The following is a 22,078-nucleotide window of genomic DNA, read 5'->3' on the forward strand; positions in this document are numbered from 1 at the left end:
CCTATGAAGGCATGTACTGGCGATTTTCTATAAATTCTGTAATGGTATTGTAGCAGATGATTGTTTCAATTCTTTTGTATGCTATTTCTGTAAATATTTGTGATATGTGCGAGTCTATATACATACTGTGAAATATGCTGACACCTTATTTATATTAGTCATAGAACTGTCGTTTTGTGAAGCGAGAGTACCGGTAGATGAAGCAAAAATGATATAATTCGTAAAAAGCAATGAACATTGGTTCCTAAACTGATTTATACAAAACAGAATTATGCTAATATTGGTCATTGCGTCTTTTTCAATTCACAAAATTTCAATCTATGTATTAATACGTTTACTTTATCTGTCTTCTGTTTGAAGACTGATAATTTCATTTAATTTAATTTTAATTTGCTTTCGTAGTTTGTAAGTTTATTTTTTTTATTTCAACCATAGTTATTATTATTGTTATTATTATTATTACAAACAAACTTCCTCTTTGGGGATTTGAACTTCTGACCTGTGATTTGTCAGGCTAGTCTTCTGTCTGAGTGTCTTTATTATTATTATTATTATTATTATTATTATTATTATTATTATTATTATTATTAGTTACTTTGTTATTTTCTGAGTCCTTGTTATTATGACATTACCGAGGAGAGTAAAGCTTCGTTCCTCCTGTTATTTCATTTAATTACGTAACTGGTTGGAGAATATCTAAACAAGCCATTATGATATGAGGCAGTCTTTGAAAAATGATTCCGTAAAAAAAAAAAAAAAAAAAAAAAAAAAAAAAAAAAAAAAAAAAAAGCGAAACCGGAAGTCTGAATTCCCGAGACTCGGCCTAGCCAGTGGTAGCGAACGAACAAATATTCAAATGACCTTAGAAGGAAGGAAGGGAGGAAGGAAGAATGTGAGGGAATTGATGAATAATTGCTAAACGAACGGAAGTGAGTTGCCAGCTAAAAGTTTTTTGTCGTAAGTGAGTTCACCGTAAACTTTCTTTTCTAGAAGTTTGTTCGAAACAGGAAGTTTGTTCGCATGGTGAAATAAGATGTACCACTGAGAAGTTTTTCACGTTGGGAAGACAGTCCGGAAAGCTGGTTGGTGAAAAAGATTAAGTGACGGCAGAGGAAAAAGACAAAAGATGCAGATCAGAAAATGAATCAAAAGCTTTTAGGGAACAGATGAACAGCACAGTGCGGAGGTGTTAATACTGGCGTGGTTTGTTATAAAGTTTGTAAAGAAAATAAAGAATATATATATACTCGTTCTCAGCTGTCAGATTTTGACTGAAAATATTCGCCTTCAGGATGGATCCTGGGAAAATCTTTCAGATCATCACAAACAGCACTTTACTCGGTAAGTTATACTGGAGGTCATGTACTTTTTGAATATCTTATTATTTTATGTTATAGGCATTGATTTCTCGTGGCATGGAGAATTTAAAGATGGTGTTCTTTGTGACTGCCGACGGAAGTTTTTTTGTTGTTCATTTAGGCAGATGTAATATGACTTTATATATATATATATCTATATATATATATATATATATATATATATATATATATATATATATATATATATATATATACACACATAAACATACAGCAAAGATTAACCAATGACATATAACGTTCTTTTCTTCATTCCTCACTTATACTACATAAAAAAAATGAGAGTAGAGTGATGAGTTTGGAATAATCCCATACAGTCCAATAAGTACATATTATATATATATATTATATATATTCTATATATATATATTAATATATATATACATTTATACATTAATATTTTAGTGTATATATATATAAATGTATATATAATGTATATATATTATATATATATATATATATATATATATAATATATTATATGTACTTATTGGACTGTATGGGATTATTCCAAACTCATCACTCTACTCTCAAAAAATTTTTTAATGTAGTATAAGTGAGGAATGAAGATCGTTATATGTGTCATTGGTTCATCTTTGCTGTATGTGTATGTGTATCATTATTTAAATACTTGGCTTGTGTATGTGATCACTGAAAGACAGACAATTTAACACTATAGTATATGTCTACTTATTGGCCGTTCGTGCTTGTCATATATCGGTGTATCGAATGACTGCCATGCTATTGCTTTTGTTTTTCACGGATGTTCTGAAAATTTTCCTTAATGCCCAGAGTGGAATTCAGAAGTGGAATATCATAGTTAAAGCTAACATAGAACATTGCCAGTAACTCCATTTTCTGAAATGGAATTAAAACACGTAGATTTTCTATTATAGCTATTCTTAATTGTTTCAAGTGTACTACCTTTTGTACTATGCTGCCCTGTTGGTATAGGTAATTGCAAAATGGTGTTAAATTGATCAAAAAATAAGTTACTGTTTTAGAAGGTTCCTCAGAAAACGAACGCATTGTGGATTTCCTCGCTGTTAGTTGGATTGGGCAATGAATAAGAAATAGAAAGTTGGTGGTTGCATGATAAATAGTAGGAATGTCGCCTGTCGATTTTAAATCATTTATAGTGGATTCAACGCAACCGAAAATCAATACAGCGCCTTACCAATATGAAGTTCAGTCAGTGAGACTGCTTCATGATTATTAGTTTTTTTCAAGAGTCATAAAAGTTAGGAGAGTAAGACTTTGTGACATTCAGATTTCCAAACACAAGAATCAGATCTACTCATCGCAGACGTAGAGGCGTTTAAATGAAGATTCAAGTGGTTGTGGAAGACATCTGTTTTCCCCAAGAGATTTATAATGACAGCGTCTCCTGTCCTCTAAATCTTGTTTGAAAATATATTGGCTAACCCAGTTTGTTGAAAGGATTTCCTTCGCCCCAATATACTTAGTGCAGAAATTTCATTAAGGGTGCTTATTCGAACTTCGATGTTTTGGAACATTTTGTTCAAAGCCTCGCATATAATGTTATTCACTTCTTCGGCGAAACATAACTGTCCGATTTGTGAAATTAGCCAAGGTTAGTAGGTTCATTTTAGTGCCTTCAATCCAATTGGCGTTTCTGATTATCTTTGTGAAGGGTTCTTGGACATGTTCGAATGTTGAATATGCTGTATACTTATAGTAAATATATATTTTTTTATATATACGTAGTTTGTCCTCTTTAATCGTATAACTGAATATTTTGACATCTACTCGATCTGGGCTTAATCAAAGGTAGTCCTGAGCAGAGAAGGTAGCACTTGAAATGATGTATGGTTGCCAGATCATGCCATTTTATTTAAATGCAGAAATCAAACGCAATGAAATGAATTACTGTTACACAGTAACGGCTAAGCTGCGTGCTCTATTTTGATTAGGTCACTGATCTAATGTTGTAAATAAAAGTAGTTCAACTTTGGACGAGTTCGATTCCCCACTCTGCCGACATGGAATCAGAGGACTTTATTTCTGGTGATTAGAAATTAATTTCTCGATACAGTGTGGTTCGGATCCCACAATAACCTGTAGGTCTTACGTAGCTACTATGAGATTCGGGCCTCTGTAACACGGCTTTTTCGCAATAACTTTTTATCTATGCATTTCATAAATATAACGCTTATTCAGAATACATATTATATCTACACATAAATTTTGACTGTATTCTGTATTACGTAGGTTGAATAAATTTGGTACGTATAATGTAAAAGTGACTTTTTTTGAAGACGGGCCAACTTACTCAGAAAAAAGGTTTCGAACGCACTCGTTACGTAACTTATGACAGCATTTCTTCCCTCTTTCTCGGTGGATGATTGGCTATACGTAACGAAAGCTAAACCTCTGGCAACAATGACATACAAATTTAAATACAAGCAAAGCAGTACACCTTTATGAACTCTGGAACCTTTCAACTGATAATTATCATAATGAACAAACCAACAAAATATGTTAATAAATACAAAAACACATCGATTATTAGTCTAACTTACAAAATAGGTTTCCTAAGAAATTACAGTCTACTTTATAGGTCACAATCAGATTGACAAGATGTAGGGAATAGTTGGTATTGCTGCCAATAATTTTGTTTTATAAAGAGACACAGTTTCTGGCTCCTGACCCTTTCGTAAGAATATTACTGTAGTATGCGCATAACTTCACTCCATTTGCAAGTTTATAATTTGTATATATTTGTAATATGGTAATTTGACATTCCTAAGAATTCTTCTATCAGATCACATTGCCATTTCTCCATTTAGGTTTCAAAGCAAAGGGTGAGAAAACACTCAGAAGAGGTTTATTTAAAATTTAATACGGCCTTGAAATGTCACAATGTTTACAGGGTCAGTATAAGAATTAAGTTCGCTGACAATGAAGACCTGTTTATTTATGATCAGTGACACTAGTACCTTTTTTTGCGCCAGAACATTTAGGATGGACATATTGGGTTATTTGGCTTTAAACTTACAATAAGTCACCAAGAACTACTTTTCTTTCAGTGAAACAAATATTTTTTCTCAGGATTGAACGATAAAATCCAATATATGGTACTCATCAATTGCAGCTTAATCATTCAAATTACTATAGTTGACTAGATATTACTAGTTTTTGTCAATTACTGCCTATTTTTCAAATGGAAAATGATCTTCGGTTCATCACCTGCACCTGCACAAATGCCAAAACCATAAACGTACTTAATCAAGAGAGAATACTCGAATAAGTACGTTGATGGTTTTGGCATCCGTGCAGGTGATGAACCCAAGATTATTTTTTCATTTGAAAAAATCGGCAGTAATTGACAATAACTATTAATATCTTAGTCAACTGTAGTAATTTGAATGATCAAGATGCAGTAGATGATTACCATACCTTTGTATTTAGCGACCAAAAAGCGTGAAAATACTTTATTTCTCGAAAATTGCCCTTAGGGAATTGCTAAGTTAAGTATATCTCAAGTATATCAGACCACTGAGGAGCTGACTAACAGCTCCTCCTAGGGCTGACCCGAAGGATTAGATTTTTATTTACGTGGCTGGGAACCAATTAGTTACTTAGCAACTGAAGATACAGCTTATTGTGGGATACAAACCAAAGTATATCGATAAATGAATTTCTAATCACCAGAAATAAGTTATTATGGTTCCGCATTGGCAGTAGCTGGGAGCGAACTCGGGCTACCAGTTGATAGGCGGGTACGCAAACCACTGGCCCAAGGAGGAACTTTAAACAATGCTTGTGGATATTAATTTGATGCAGTAAATAAGCACATACTATTTGCTATTATATTTATTACAAATTCTGTGGGATTTCGGCATACAGTTCTAAGTTTTCAACGTTGAATTAAATTTTCCAAAGAAAAGGTTTAAACTTATCGAATCACTTTCGCTTGCGTTAAGCAAATCCAAGCAAATCGACCAGCGAAATATCTTATATATATATATATATATATATATATATATTATATATATATATATATATATATATATATATATATATTATATATACATATCTATATATATACTAAAACATTCCGATATTTAAGGTAACGAATATCGGAATGGCGATGTATATATGTAAAGCGTGTGACTACATTCGGAAGTGAACGAGATACTTAGATGCTAACCAGTGTCCTTAGCCTCATAGGTCCCAGCGCTTGGCCATTGGCCTAAATTCTATGATCCTTGAACTATCCTTGGCGTGGGTGCAAAACATATTAACTTGGCGGCATTAAGCGATATAATGTTACAGACAGTAATCAGTACACAATATCAAAAACCTTATTTTCTAAGAATAAAGACTCCATCATTATGCTGCTTTCAGTTTCAGTCACGCATTGATTACATATATTTACTTGCACTATATATTGTATATACATCTATAAACATATGTATATATATATATATATATCTATATATAATATAATGGTAATATTATATTTTAAATTTAAATATTAATATATATGTGTGTGTGTATGTATAAATATGTATATATTATATATATATATATATATATATGTATATATATATATATATATATATATCTATATATATATATATATATAGAGAGAGAGAGAGAGAGAGAGAGAGAGAGAGAGAGAGAGAGATGTTGTCCATTTTCTTTCTTTCTCCCCTTTGCATAAACTACCTAATTTCAAGTAATAACTAGGATACTTTATTATATTGTCCACTTAATATGGCATAAATGTCAAGGGGGGAAGTCTGGGATTCTGTTGTTTTAATATTATATTATTATTTTGATATTATATTTGTACTCATCATCATTATCATTATTCTTCCTCGTACATCACGTAGCTATAATGCTGATTATGATTTCTGTACCGGTACTCGACTACGTGCTTTACGTCCCGGATACTTTGTGTTATTTCGATGCTTCAATAATATCGCAAAATCGGAAATCTAGTCATAACTATTTTAGGAAAAGATTATTACTTATAAAAAACTGTAATTTGTCCCCCTCTGTTTGCTGTTTTGAAACACGTTTGTGCTCTGTCTTATTATAAAGAACCTGCTCATTCGTTTTTCAGTGATAGGTCTTCACAGCTGTCAAGTATTAAAGCAGGAGAATATTAAACTATTAAGATCGAGATATTAATTATTAAAGTATTACATATCTCAGTTTCTTATTGCACCTGAGAAAGTGAAACTTTAAAATATTGCTATTTCATTTTAAGATTATTCTTCAGACTTCAGTCAAAATAGTCATTTGTAAAAATAAGGAGAACGTTTACCTTCAGTAATAGAAACTTACAGAAAAAGAAATTGTATCATCTCCCACTCTGTCTATTTTTTTAATTTTCCCAATGATTAAATCTTCCACAATTCTTGCTCCTTCACCTGTTTTAGAATTGTTTATTCTTTGTTTGTTTGTTTGTTTGTTTTATTTACTCTGATGTTGTGAGGTTATTTCACTGATGACCTCTATCTATGTAATTGTATAAACGTTTTTGCCCTCCGTTCATTGCAGACCGTTTCCGACTAAGTCCGAATTTTTAAGTCTACTGATAGGGCATGAAGTGAGTGGCATAAATGCCCTGATGCTTTTTCAGTCGTCTCAAATATCTGAGCTTATGTTGGTCTTACATTATTTATTTATATAAAAATGTTTGTCTTCAGTTCATTTCGAATGCATTTGACATTGAATCAATGTCTAGAATTGCTTAAAGAGCATTAAGTGAAGAGTAGAAATGCTGGAATCTCTTTTGGTCTGCTTAGATATATAAGCTTTAGGTTAGACTTGTTCATCGTCGTTTATAATATTGCTCCCAGATTTGAAATCTTTGATTCTTGGTCTCTTTCTCCAACAGGATCACTCACTCAATCCAAACTTGCCGCTTCTTTTGATCCCTTTCTCCATTTCTATGGGTATTTTTTTCAGTCACTGTTCCCAGAAGGCCAACCTGTTCCAGACAGTTCACCCTATGGAAATCGGAAACCTCTCGCTGAACTCCCCAGAGGCCGTCCCTTTTCCTTTTACAGCCAAAGTCGTTCATTCTCTTCCTGTCTGGATTTCGCCCCTCTTAATCCTTTTATCCCTAAGAGGAGACTGCTTCTTGTGAGCTCCAGTCTCATCTTGTATCGTTTTGCCTCCTTTTTCTTACTTACCTCGGTCATTGGATGCATAAGTTTATCTGCTATCATTATGAAGAACTTTAACCAGACCACTGACCTCATTCACTCAGTCTCATAGGGCTGGCCAAAGGTTGCTTGGTCCAGAGGCCTCAGCATTATAATTCAGTTTCTCCTCTGAAGAAGCCGAAACAAGGGCCACTTGAATGTTTTAATTTGCTCGTTCTAATCACACTGAAACTACCGCCAGTTACGATTCAATAAAATTCTTAGTAAAAAGAATAAATTGAGCTTCAGTTTTAGCAGATTCAGGTATAAGTAAAGATTAAGTGATTGATTCGCAACTTAAATATTCAAGATTTGAAAAGTGAAAGTTTAAGCAATTCACAGAAAGTAGTGGCTGAATGTGTTAATGAAAGCTCGCTGTCCACAGAAAGTTTCAGCAAATGAAGTCACATTTGCGAAACCCCCAATCAAACCTATCGCAAAACTTTGTTATTCAAGAAATAAGGGAAAGTAAGAGTATCATTTGGAAGAATTCCAACTTCCTCTTCTTCTTCCGCAAGATAAGCCTAACTCTTGAGGAAACCAATTTTCCTCCAAACTGCGCCTGGGAAATAGGAATTTATAAGGATGTTGAGAAACGAGATTCTATGGAGATACTCGGGTGTGGGGAGACCTAGAATACGAACGTTGGTATTGAAATTATTGCTGAGGTGAGGAAAAATTCATTACTGAACGCTATGTCAGGAAACACAACGAATCCCTTGGTAAATCAATGAGTTTGCAGCCGAGGAGCAACGACAACGGGCAACTCTCCCCATAGAAAAATGAGCAAGAAAGGACAGCTAAGCTATTAGGTGACATTTAGGGAGTGGGTTCTATAACAAGAGGGAGAGAAGAGAGCGCAGTTAACAGACAAGAGATGACCCCTGTCGGAAAGAACATGTACGTAGGAAAAGTAGTATTGTACAAAAAAGGACGGCTAGGAAGTAAATACTTGTGCCTCTTGAGAATATCAATCCATAAACAAAAGAAAGAGTCAGGCATAGGAGTAGCATTAGTCGAAAATAACCACATAGTTCAACCAACGTTTCAAGAAGAAATTACCTAAGTGAGACAGTAAGATACAAAACCATCAATTTCTGGAATCTTTATGTATAAAATGTGTTATATATATATATATATATATATATATATATAGATATATATATATATATATATATATATATGTGTGTGTGTGTGTGTGTGTGTGTGTGTGTGTGTGTGTGTGTGTGTGTGTGTGTGACGAAGTGCCAAGTATCTAATTACTACACTTACCATTCATTTATTATTACCTCACAACAGCCAGGCACCTTAACCTTCAATACCAAGGGTACTTAAACGACTGAATACTACTAAAGGCAACAGTGATCCCTTAAACTTACCAGTATTGCAGAAAATCAGACTAAGTTCATTTAAAACAGGTGTGAGGTAATCTTATATGTAATCAATTTAATTAAAGGGCATCACTCCATCAACCACTTTAAAAGTTTAAGTATTTCCCTGATTTCAGAAGTCTAAGTACTTCCCTGGTTCTAACTCACTTCAAGTAAATTGAAGGAAAATAGCTCAATTACTACTCCATGTTTCTACCTAACATAGATCATATAAATATACTGGTGAAGAAGAAAACACTTATAAAACTTTTAAATACAAAAATTTATTATCAAACTCAAAATTTATAAGTGAAATTTACAATATCTGGGAAAATTACTGTTACTTAAAAAATAAAAACAAAGCAAAAGTTTAAAATTCATTTCTTGAATTAAATTATGCAAAATTAAATTCAAAATTTAATTTTATATACTAAAATTCAAAACAAAAATCAAGAAAATTAATTCAATCAGATTCAAAAGTGTTAGGCAACAATTAAAATTTGGAAATAAATTCACAAGTGCCAAACAACAATAAAACTTGAAAAGAATTCTAAGTAAATGCAAATTAATTCTCAAGAGTTAAATTCAATTAAAGGTGCAATGGTTAATTAATGAAAACAATTAAGTTAATCAAATTGTGATTGCAAATGAAAACACATCCCAGAAAAATATGGAAAATACCAAAATTGTAAAAAGCACTAATCACACAGAATATAAAATAAAAACACACACTTCAATAAGAAAATGGATAAATGCACAAAAAAATCGCTTCAATAAGAAAAATGGATAAATGCACAAAAAATCACTTCAATAAGAAAATGGATAAATGCACAAAAAAATCACTTCAATAAGAAAAATGGATAAATGCACAAAAAATCACTTCAATAAGAAAATTGGATAAATGCACAGAAAAACATCACTTTAAATGAAACAAACACAAAACACAAAAATTTGAAATGTGTAAAAATTTAAATCGTTCTCCAAACCACTGTAACCATTAGTTGCAACTAATAAGATTATAGTAACACTTTTCCTTGGTACCAATTTTCTTTCTGCTGCAGCTAACTCCAAAAATTTCACCAATTCACAAGATTTCACAAAAGATAAGGCACCGTTACACTTGTACAATGTTTGTTCAGATTCCACAAAAAGCACTAAATAATACTAAATAACTAAGAAATCCGAAATCTAAAATTCACGAGTGACCATGCAGTAAGTATAAAATCTTTATGTTACGTTAATATCAAGTATGGTGAGGGAGAGAGAGAGGGGAGATCTAAACGCCATTATGTTGTAAGTCTGAATGAATGCTTTCTTTTTGTACGGAAACTGAACACAGTTAATATCAAGTATGGTGAGGGAGAGAGAGGGGGAGGGGAGATCTAAACGCCAGCATGTTGTAAGTCTGAATGAATGCTTTCTTTTCGTACAGAAACTGAACACAGTGGATTTCACACTAAACGTTTTGGTCATGCGAAAGATGAGGCAATCTTTCTAGAAGCTTCCAATATGACGTAACTTTACAGAAAAATTGTGAAATCTGCATGTTGTTATCTCGACAAAGAAGTATACGTCTGAAACCAGTCATGTACGTTGTATGCTCAACAAAGACACTTATTCGTCTGAAATATTAGTCCCTTATCAAACGTGATGACAGGTTATGAAAACAAGACGGAGATCTTCGAGTTCCTCTAATCAAACGTGTTGACAGGTTACGGAAACAATTCTTTCTTGGAACAGACAAAGTTAATCTCTCTCTCTTTACATTCTACATTATATTAACTTTTTGAATTATGTTATGCGAAATCTGAACACACATTATAACTCTAAGCTAAATAAGAAATCCTGAAAATGTTGCTAAGCTCTTTTCTAACATTTTATACAGTCAAAGAGAAGATATATGCATTATTAAAGTAGCAGCATATAATGTATCTCCCCCAGGAGATTAGTTATCACGGTGTTGAATCCAACGATTGGCAACGGGATAAATAATCAGCAACTACATTGTTTTGCCACTAATGTGCTGCACTCTTAAGTTATACTGTTGCAAGCACAAAGACCACCTTGTCAGTCTTTGATTATGATTTTTCATTTACTGGAAAAATGATAGGGAATTGTGATCAGACAACACTAAAATTTCTTAATTCCTAGGTCTGTTCACATACACTTCAAACTTTTTCAATGCTGTGTTTAAGGCTAAATTTTCCTTTTTGATTGTTGAGTATACTTTCTGATGTTTTTTCAGTTTTGAAGACATGAAGCACACAGGGTGGTGGATATTATTTTCATCTTCTTGGAGTAGAACAGCTCCAATGCCACAGTCAGAAGCATCAACTTGTATTACAAACTTCTTGTTGAAGTCTGGAGCTTGAAGTACTGGTCTTGAAGTTAAAATGGCTTTTACCTTCTCAAAGGATTCTTGACACTCTGGAGTCCAAACAAACTTAGCTTTGGGACTAGTTAAGTCTGTCAAGGGAGCTACTACGGCTGAGAAATTTGGGCAGAAACGACGATAGAATCCAGCCATGACTAAAAATCCCTGTAGCAGTTTCCCGGTAGTAGGTGGGGTAGCCTTATGGATACCTTCTACATTAGCATTTACTGGAGCAAGAAGGCCTTTCCCAACTTCAAACCCAAGATACTGCACAGTTGCCTTTCCAAACTCCCTCTTCTCTAGGTTGACTGTTAGTCCTGCTTTTTGTAGTTTCTTGAAAACTTTCCTCAGAGTCTTCAGATGTTCTTCCCCTGTTGTAGAGTAAATCACTATGTCATCAAGGTATACACCTACTCCTTCTATAGATCCTAGCAGTTGATCTATCACTCGTTGGAATGTTGCAGGTGCATTCATCAGATCAAATGGCAGAACAGTATACTGATACAGTCCAAAAGGAGTAATAAAAGCTGACAGCAACTTAGCATTCTCATCTAAGGGAATTTGATAATATCTTATCAACAAGTCTATCTTGGAAACAAACTTGGCTTCCCAATATTATCAAGTAACTGATCTATAAGAGGCAAAGGATAATTGTCAGCCACACTAATACAATTCAGTTTTCTATAATCAGTACACATTCTAAATGAACCATCAGGTTTCTTCACTAACACACATGGAGAACTGAAGTTACTTGAACTGGGTTCTGCTAATCCATGTTGCAGCAAATACTCAACTTCCTTCTTCAAAACATCTCGATGATAAAGTGATAAGCGATAGACTCTTTGCTTGAATGGTTTTCCATCTTCTTGAATCTTGATTTCATGCTTAGTCAGATCAGTACGCTTAGGTACATCTGCAAACATGTCTGGAAAACTTCTAATTATTTCACTCAAGTCTTCACCTTGTTCAACACCCAGATGTTTCAGTTTATTCTCCAAATTTTCCAAAATTAAAGAGTTGTTCATCTTGCTTTCAGCTCACAATTTGTAGCCATCATCGTCTTTTGTAGATAAAGGTATTTGTGTTATTGACACAGTTTCAGATTTAGTTTGTGAGAAATGAGGTTTCAAGGGGTTCACATGTATATTCTTTGTCGTCTTCTTTCTGGTGTTTCAATCACATAAGTTTCTATCACTTAACTTCTGAATTATCTTGTAAGGACCTTGAAATTTATTAGTGAGGGGAAAGCCCTTCACAAGTAAGAATACTAACACTTGTTGACCAACACTAAAACTTCTTAGCTTAGTCTTAGCATCATATCTCCTTTTCATTTTCTCTTGACTCACTTTCAGATTTTCTAAAGAGAATTTTCTAATCTCTTTCAATCTTTTCCCCTTTCCCTAAGTTCTTTTACATACTCTCCTTGGATTAACCTCTTGATTTTCTTCCCAATTATCTACTAAACTCTTTTCTAACATTTTTTACAGTCAAGGAGAAGATATATGCGTTATAGAAAAAGTAGCAGCATAATATATATATATATATATATATATATATAATATATATATATATATATATATATATACTATATATATATATATATATATATATATATATATATATATATAAATATATATATATATATGTATATTGATTTCTTGGAAGCACGATACGGTGTTTTTATATTGCATATATATATATATATACTTATATAATATATATATATATATATATATATATATATAATGTATATTTAATAAGTATGTATGTATTTATACACGTGTGTATCCAATTTATATTTGCGTTTAGGATTTACATAATATTTGTTTGTTTTGAAAAGAATTTTTTTATTCTTAGCTAAATTGTTTGATGTTTGTTCAAGTATTTTGAACATTTAAAAAACAAAGAACTTGCCCTTTTTGTTTACACAAATTTCTTTTCCCATATTCTCATGTTCTCATCTGCATTATTTACTGTTTCGTTTTTACTAATCCACATCTAAAAGATTTAAAGTGTCAGCTTTGTAAAAGAAAGACTAAATCAAAGGAAATTTACCTTCATACTCCTGTGCCTTTTAGGACAGACCCCCGAGAATGGACAAATCCTGAATTTCGTTTCCTTTCATTGCAAGGGCAGGAATTAAAAAAAATATGTGAATGAAGAATAAAAAAATAAAAATGCTAGGCAGCCACAATGACCGCTGAATCATTTCACCTTTGTTAAAGATATTTAAAACGATATTAATATTCCTATTAAGTTTTACCTGTTTGTGTTATTGTAATTTTTTAAATGTATCTAATTTCCTCTTTCGATGGATGTCCTTTTTCTCACTGCTTGTGTAATTACCGAAACTATATTGTAACTTTTCCACAATGTTGACCCTTGATGTTAATCAATTTTATATCATGCCATTGATGGGAATGCTAAAAATATATCAGCAACGGTGATTGCCGTCTCTCCTGCTATATAACTTTTGATTGCAAATATCGGGATTGTAACCATTCAATACAATATGATCGGGGATTCTTATGTATTTCTAGAACAGTAGTGCAGGCGCTGGATTATATCATAGCATGGTTACTACCGGATGAATATCGATATAGAAATGAATATATTATTATGGTATACATAACCGGCAATTCCTGTTAGGAATATTTGTAGGGATTCTGATTTAATCAGTTCATGTATTTTTTCAGTGTTGGTATTACTAATATAGCGATTACATTTGTTAGCCTTTCGGAATACTTAAGGATAATTTACTTTTCTCTTCATGCAGTTCATCTAGTTACTGAATTAGGGCAAGATCTCAATGCAATTGCAGGCGTAATGGAAGTCCCGCGTGTCTTTCGAGAATTACAGCCTCCCAAGTTACGACCTCGAAGGCTGGAAATCACACGGAGAAATTCACGTTCTTTCTCCTTATTGCTGTTTTAGGAATCGTTTGGCCAGCCCTTCTCCCCCTCATAATGCAAGGTTAGGCAATAATGAAAGGAGGAATGACGTTGCGAGTCATAAACGGCTACGTGTGCACTTCAGAACAGGGAAAGATGGCTGTCGTAAGCGTTTCTTCTGGAGAATCTTTCAGGCAGAGAGAGAGAGAGAGAGAGAGTACTAATTGCTTTGCTTAATTTCCTCCATGATACCGTCATTAACTGAGGCCTTTAAGGTAATGAGAAGGCCCTTCTCCTCTGTCCTCGGAGAATCATTCTCCACCTGCAGTAATAACATCAGAGCTACTCTCCATATCCCCTCGAGTGGGACTTCAAACGATCAGCTGAACTGGTCGGTGGGGCCAGAGCATTCATTTCGCCCTTCGCTGATCGCATCTCTTTGCTGGATGATCTGGCGATAGGTTCTGGCGGTCCCTCGTTGCCTTCATTGGAACACCTACCTCCATTTCGAGTCAATTTCAGTCGCTTTAGTTAAATTAATGCCTGCCTCTTCGGCATACACATGGCCCTCTTTGAATGACTGGGACTACAAAAGGATGAGCTGGCTCGAGGATTAAGGGTTGTCGTTTCTTTGGTTCCTTTTCCAGCAAAGAGGTTGAACTTTCGGGAGGGGTAGGGACGGATGTTTGTCCCAATTGACAATTTTGCTAATAGTTTTTTACGTGTGTGTGTGTGTGTGTCTATTTTACCCTGGTTGTGTTTTCAGCATCTAGTTTTTATGCAGGGACACTATGGGTCGATGTAATGACCGCCATACGAACAAATTTAAGCAATTTTAGAGTACTGGAAGGAGAGAGTCGGTATGTATTTCCATAATATAGGGAAATCAATAGTTAACAGCACACAATATATCTAGGTGTGTTTTCGGTAGCACTTTGCTTTCTCCAAAATCGTTTGAATTATGCCCTCATTTTAACCCTATACTCAAATATTTTGTTATAATTTTTATACATCTCTCCCTCTTAAACCATTGTTACACTATGCACACTGAAGAGGGAGTTGGCTCAAAAATCATTTAAGATTTTACCGGTATTTTCCTTGCACTCTTTTTCCTCCTTTCACATAAGTGGGATAGATCGTTTGACGTTCATTTTACAGTTCCCATTTGTGGTTTCACAATTGTTTTACGGCTGCAGTTCTCATTAAATTTGGATGTAAATGGGGCCTTTAACTTAGAAAAACATCTTGAATAAATAAAATTAAAAAGGTTTTTTAAAGGATTTATCATCATGCAAAATCTTCGCAGATTTATTACTGTAGCATGCGTAAAATATATAAAAAGGCAAAAGTTGAAAATGGAGACCTATTTTCCTTGCAATATATTTCGTCTTCTACACTCTTATTATAGTGTTTGTTGAGAGCCCTTCCCATAAGCAGGAATGCAATAAGCACTGACAGCGCACACGGTGTGGAAATTAATTCTTACCAGAAAAGCCAATAACATCACGCCAGACAGTGACTGATTGGAAAGCCTTAGGGTCGAAGCTATGGCGATTACCCAATTACACCTCCCCTCATCTTTTCCTTTTTCTTTTCTCTCCTCCCCTCCTCCTCCTCCCTCCTCCTCCTCCTCCTCCTCCTGTCCTCCTCCTCCTCCTCCCCTCCACTAACAAAACACTGGCCTGGCCTCCCTTTCCCCATTCCTGCCTCCTACTAAGGAACCGTGGACTAGGAATAAACGTGTCAGGCGACAAATGGAAATGGTGGTGGAAAAGGGAAGCATTACTGGGCACAAATGGAAAGGAGATAATCCAAGCTGAAAGAGATACTCTGATCTCTGAAACCTGCCAAAGGTGCTTTAAGGGACGTTTGACCAAATGCGTTGGCAAGATCGAGAGTAGTGTAATACGTAGTAAGGCAGCTAGTAGTGTTTAATTAGCTTCCATATTATATTGAAGCTTCGTAACGGTTCTGACAAAATTAGGGTGACAAAGTAAATATATATATTTTTTTTCATTTATTGCTAGTACTGCCATTTTATCATCATTGGCATTGCTTAAGAGGAGATTCTGTTTCATAAATCAGATAAACTCAAAACGAGATGATAATGAGACAGTATAAAATGCTAGGACATAATGTACAGGCCTTTTATATACAGTCATCTACAATGCGTTGAAGTGATCGTATCGGAATTAGCATTGCACCATGCAAGCTCAAATTCAGCATTCATGTCGTATAATGAAGATGCAAGGTCCTCTAGGAAGAATAGATTCTCTCTTAAAGCTGCCACTAACGATCAGTTATACTTGCAGACCTGAGCGGGCAAAACTGAACCCACCAACGTTCAGTTTTGTCCTGCACAGGTCGACTGTGTAGGTATAACTGATCAATAGAAATGAGCAGCTTTAAAAAGCTTACAAGTGCCGTCCATTTTGACGTCTCTATCTTGAATTCAGTTTTCACTGCATTAGCTTTCATTCCATTTTCATGTCATTTTTCTTTCTTATTATATTTTTTCACGGTCACAATCTCCTGTTCCATTTTCACGTCATTATCTTCAATTCTCTGTTAGTTTACATCAATATTACCTATTCGATTTTCCCGTTACTCTCTTTAGTTATGCTTAACACGTCACTATCTTAAATTCCATTTTCACGTCACTATATTTCAATTCTGATTTTTCCGCTCACTAATCTTCAGTTTCCATTTTGCACGTCAGTGTCTTCATTTCCGATGGTCACGCCCACTATCTTCAATCCACTTTCTTCTTCATTTTCTTGTTTTCACTAATCTTCAATTCTGATTTTCACGGCACTCACTCTTCAATTCATTTCCATGTCACTATCTTCAATTCTGATTTTCACATCGTCCACTGTCTTCATTTCCATGTCACGCCACCTTACTTCGGTCATGATTATTCTGTGATGTTGGGGAGATATGGTGTTAAATCAAGCTCTGTCAAGTGTGTCCATCTTTGTTCTTCGTCGCTTTCTGGAAGGGTTTCCTAAACAATAGTTATCATTTGTGATCGTAGTTCGTTTCAGAAGTTTGCTCCTTGTAAATGTGCATACCCATATCACTAGGCTCTAGAATATTTCGTAATATCTATTACATGCAGTTACTCTGTACTCTCTAGTGACTATGTAATTACAACAAGTTATTCACAAGTTGTCCGGCCTAATTTATAAAAAAAACTATAACGAAATAACAAACATAAATCAAATGTAATAGGAGTAAATATAGAACATAATTAAAAACAGAAGAATAACGGTGACCCCAATGAAACCTTTAGTTTTGAACCAACTATAGAGGCTTTTAAATGACGTTTCACTTCATTTAAACAGTTGGATTTCATTCATTCTTCGTCCTTGTTCTCACCGCAGTGTTGTTTTTCTTTTCTTTCTTTCTTTCTTTATTTCTTTCTTTCTTTCTTTCTTTCTATGGCAAGAATATTGGATTTTTTTCTTAGCAATGACAAGCACAAATATGCAAAGTTTTCTTGTTGTGAAACGTATGGGACGATTATAAACTAGCTTTCGTACACGACAACTTTTGGGCAAGTTTTTGTACATGAGGGTGTGCAGTTTAGAATTTTGTTGAAAAATCAAGAGTTAATGCAAATTAGGTTCATGTAAGTTTTTTGTGAGATTGAAAAGGTCCTGGATAGATATGGATTATATATATATATATATATAATATATATAGATACTATATATATATATATATATATATATATATATATATAAATAATATATGCGTGTATTATGCATACATACATAAGTAACGTTAAACATACAAATTTAACATAAATTTACATTCTTTAGTAATAAGAGCAGACGATTTGCTAAAAGTATAATTTTTGCATGTAATGATAATTATTATTATTAATTTGCTTCTGTAGCTCCAGTCTCAGGCTGTTGGTTACTGTCGTTGTGGTGGTCAGTTGCTGGATGACGACCGTCTTCCCCTTCAATTGGGTTGAATGCCTGGCTGCCGGACGAAGCTCCTCTGTTTGCCAGAGGTTCCATTTCGTGCGTTGTCGTTTATTCTTCATTTCTTAACATCATTGCTGAGTTTTGCTATTTAACCCATAGCTTGGACCCTACCCGTCAGGGATAGGTACTCATTTACAGCTGAGTAGACTGAGGAAATTATGGTAAAGATCCTTTCCCAAGGAATCAACGCCGAGGAGAGCGGTCTCCCATCCAACGACTGACCAGCCCCAATGTTGCTTAACCAGTCCATTGACAACCTAACCCACTCTGCCACGGCGCCACTTATTATTATTATTATTATTATTATTATTATTATTATTATTATTATTTTAAACATTTTTCTAATATGCGTGATATTTTTCCTCACAATTTTCTTCAATATCCTGTTGATATTGACCACACTGGAACAATGAATCTTACCATATCTCTTTCCTCACTTCTACCTAATTTTTGTACCAATGTACATACGTATTTCATAGTGTCCGAATTGTTACATCAAACCATATCTTTTGTTTACATAATTTATGTTTAATCTAATTAATATATTTGAAGAAATAATTTTGTGCATCACTTACATTTTAGAAAAAACAGAAAAAATAGATTACCATTATCTAAATCAACAGAGCTTCCACAATGGTGTTAAAGGCGGAGGATACACATTTGTCACGTTTTGTTCGTCTGGCATAGTCTCACAGTCCGGAGGTCCACACCAGACCCTTCCCTTCTTTTCACACCCTGAGACACTTGACTTGTAAGAAAGTCCCTTGCTGGCATTTTTTTTTTATCTCGAAAAGCCACGTTTGAAAATGGAGTTTCCCTGATCTTAATGATATATTGCAAAATATCTTTGGAACTAAGGCATATACCAACGACGAACGTACTGGATTAAATTAGTGTTAAGACACGTGACTTTTGTGAACAATGTAAATATGACTGTAACCATAAGGTTAATAGTTACCATGTACCCCTTGTTCGAACAATTGAAATTTATACATTCTCAAATCAGTTACTATATCATAGTTAAAAGCTGCGGTTTTGATAGCAATTTTTTCGCATCCAATGTCAAAAGAAGATAATAGATTGTTTTTTGTATAGAATTTCATTATATACGTATATATATATATATATATATATTATATATATATATATAATATATATGTGTGTGTGTGTGTGTGTGTGTGTGTGTGTGTGTGTGTGTATGTGTGTGTATGTATTTTAGATTCTCCGTATAAAAGATGTTTATATCCTGCTATGGCCACATGAAAGACTTTTGCATTAGGTTTACTTGTCCCACCATTCCAAAGCGACAGGGTATTATTTTTTTATGAATTTCCTTGTCAGGAATAGGAATTGTGTATTATAGTAATACACATTAAAGCAGAAAAGTTTCTTTGAGAATTACATCTCGCATAATTAGAGGGCTGTGTCTTCCGCTGCTTCTAGTTGACCAGAATAATTACAGTTGCTGTACAAACCCGTACCATCGTATGACGAGTATGAAGAATAAGTAGAATTTGCAAGCTTAATCTTAACTGTAAAACTTCTGTGTCTGGAGCTTAATAATACCCTTCCAGTTACAAAACTATTCTTTTTAAAGTTAACATGACAGAAATTTTATGTACAAAGTTTGAGCATACGTAGATCTACCGTTGTTGCAAAACTTACCTGTTGGACGATCCATGAACAGAAAACCTGTCGACTTGAAGAAATAATTCTTATATTATTAACTGGTGATAGGAGAGACTCTGGGAGGAAGGATTTTTGCTTCCAAAAACACTCCAAATGTCTACAGTACTCAGAAGGAGATCTCATGATGATGAATTGAATTTAGAACGTTTTCAACCGTTTTATGTGACCGGAGATAAACTTTGGATTTATCACTCTGATCATGCCTTCTAACAATTTTGAATGATAGAACCACACCATTTTTCCACTTTTAAGATTATAAGGAATTTGACTGAAGTCCATGACTCACACGAGTGGTGGTATTTGGCAGTAATAGGAGCATTGAGTTCAGTGTTTACAACAGTCGTTTGGTAATGAATAAGAGGAAAGTTGAAGTAAAATCATGATTTTGTTATGGCAAAACCTCTGAGCGTAATATCATTGAAAAGCTACGAAACAGAAGAGTTATGAATTACTAAACCATTTTTCAATATACCCATGTATAAGACTTATCGGCGTGTCTTCCTTTTTGAATTGGTCAGTGTGTGCAGATGTGTGTACGTGTACGTCAGTGGGTATGTGTATGTGGGTGTTTATGCTTTTCCGTCTTGAAAGCTAGTATTACCTTTATTTTGAAAGCATCAGGCGTGCAAAGTATTAGCTATTATTGAAATCTATAAAGGCAAAATCGCTTAAAAAAAAAAAAACCTAAAAACGCCTATTTTAAGAGAGTGTGCGTGTATGTATTTTTGGGTGAATGGCTGGATGTTTCTGTGGATGTACATAAGTATGTCGACGTCTGTCTCTTGTTTTAGATTGAAATTATAATTCATACAGAAAACATGTTTTATAACCGTAACTTGGAAAGTAGTATAAGAAACATACTGACAAATTTCAACTGACAAGACAGCAATTCATGTTCCAGACAGGTTTACGAATGTCCAAACAGAAAAGAGAGCCAACTTCATTTCTGCTCTGAATGCATCTGAGAGGAGAAGGACCCCAGACTGAGAATACTTCAAAGGGATCTTAATTTGGAAAGAAATGAGATTCTAGGTAATGACGGCAAGAAGGAATTGAATTAATGTTTTATACGAGGGCGTAATCTGGACGATTTTTTGTCGGTTCGTCTTCATGTCTGGGTCTCAGAATTTCATTTGCGTCTGTGTAAATGGAACGTATGAATTATAAACAACTTTCCCAGATTAAGTTTTATTCCATCTGGACTTTGTCCTCATTGAAAAATGACTCATTCGGATGTTGCACATATGTTATTAACAAAGGAAAATTAACTTTCCCACCTTATCGGGAAGAATGTTTCAATTTAAGCAAATCGAATTACCTAATATCTTTCACATAGACCACACACCCACTCACACGTGTACAAATAGATATATATATATATATATATATATATATATATATATATATATATAATATATATATATATATATATATATATATGTATATATATATATATATATATATATATATAATATATATATATATATGTGTGTATGTTAAGTGACTCACTTAAGTAGGGTATTCACATATTCATAACGTACACATGTCTATACAAGATATAGTAAGGTCTGTTTCTCCCTTGCATATCAACCCCCAGTAAGAAGCTGGGGACATCACAGTTGCAAATTAAAATTTTTCCGACATGGCATTGGTTGGAAACTTCCACGCCTTGGAAATTTTCTTTGGAGTACTTTTTTTTTTTTAATTCGGTTGATAGGCTTCGACTAAGTAAAGAGCGTATTAACTCTCTCTCTCTCTCTCTCTCTCTCTCTCTCTCTCTCTCTCTCTCTCTCTCTCTCTCTCTCTCTCTCTCTTGAATATCATAAGAACGTTTATGTCACGTTTAGAAATATTTATCAGATGATATTGTATTTTTTATTTGTGTATTAATAAAAAAAATAAAGAAACGGTTCGGTGGCAGGACATTTGCGTCCCTGGACATTTGTGGAAGTCCTTCTTTTTAATAGTTGATTATCAAACCTTATTGTATGTAAAAGCATTTAATAATTCTAAAAGAAAAGAGTAGGTAACAATACATCTTTAGAAAAGGAATTAAAGAAAAGATTTTAAAATTTACAAGTTCACTTTTTCAAGATTTAAAAATCATTGTAGGTTCAAAAATACATCAAAAGGTATAATGTTGAAATGAAACGAATACAGATTAAAAGTATTAAATATTTCAAGGTTTTAAAAAAAATC

The 22,078-nt window shown here is 33.9% G+C and overlaps 1 protein-coding gene across 2 annotated transcripts in view; it reads left to right on the forward strand.

Annotated features, from left to right (window-relative positions):
- The window catches only part of LOC135216720 (protocadherin Fat 3-like), a 750,169-nt gene that overhangs the window by 710,566 nt on the left and 17,525 nt on the right, over nucleotides 1-22,078 (forward strand). Inside the window, exon 1 of one of the 2 annotated variants that reach the window (XM_064252181.1) lies at nucleotides 864-1,341. The exons of the other annotated variant lie outside the window; for it this stretch is intronic. Within the exon in view, the coding sequence (XP_064108251.1) occupies nucleotides 1,293-1,341 (49 nt within the window). The 5' untranslated portion in view covers nucleotides 864-1,292. Of the gene's footprint in view, nucleotides 1-863; nucleotides 1,342-22,078 lie in introns of those variants that run through there. 2 annotated transcript variants of the gene reach the window in all.

The sequence above is a fragment of the Macrobrachium nipponense genome, chromosome 6 (assembly GCF_015104395.2).
Source record: "Macrobrachium nipponense isolate FS-2020 chromosome 6, ASM1510439v2, whole genome shotgun sequence".
Taxonomy (NCBI): domain Eukaryota; kingdom Metazoa; phylum Arthropoda; class Malacostraca; order Decapoda; family Palaemonidae; genus Macrobrachium; species Macrobrachium nipponense.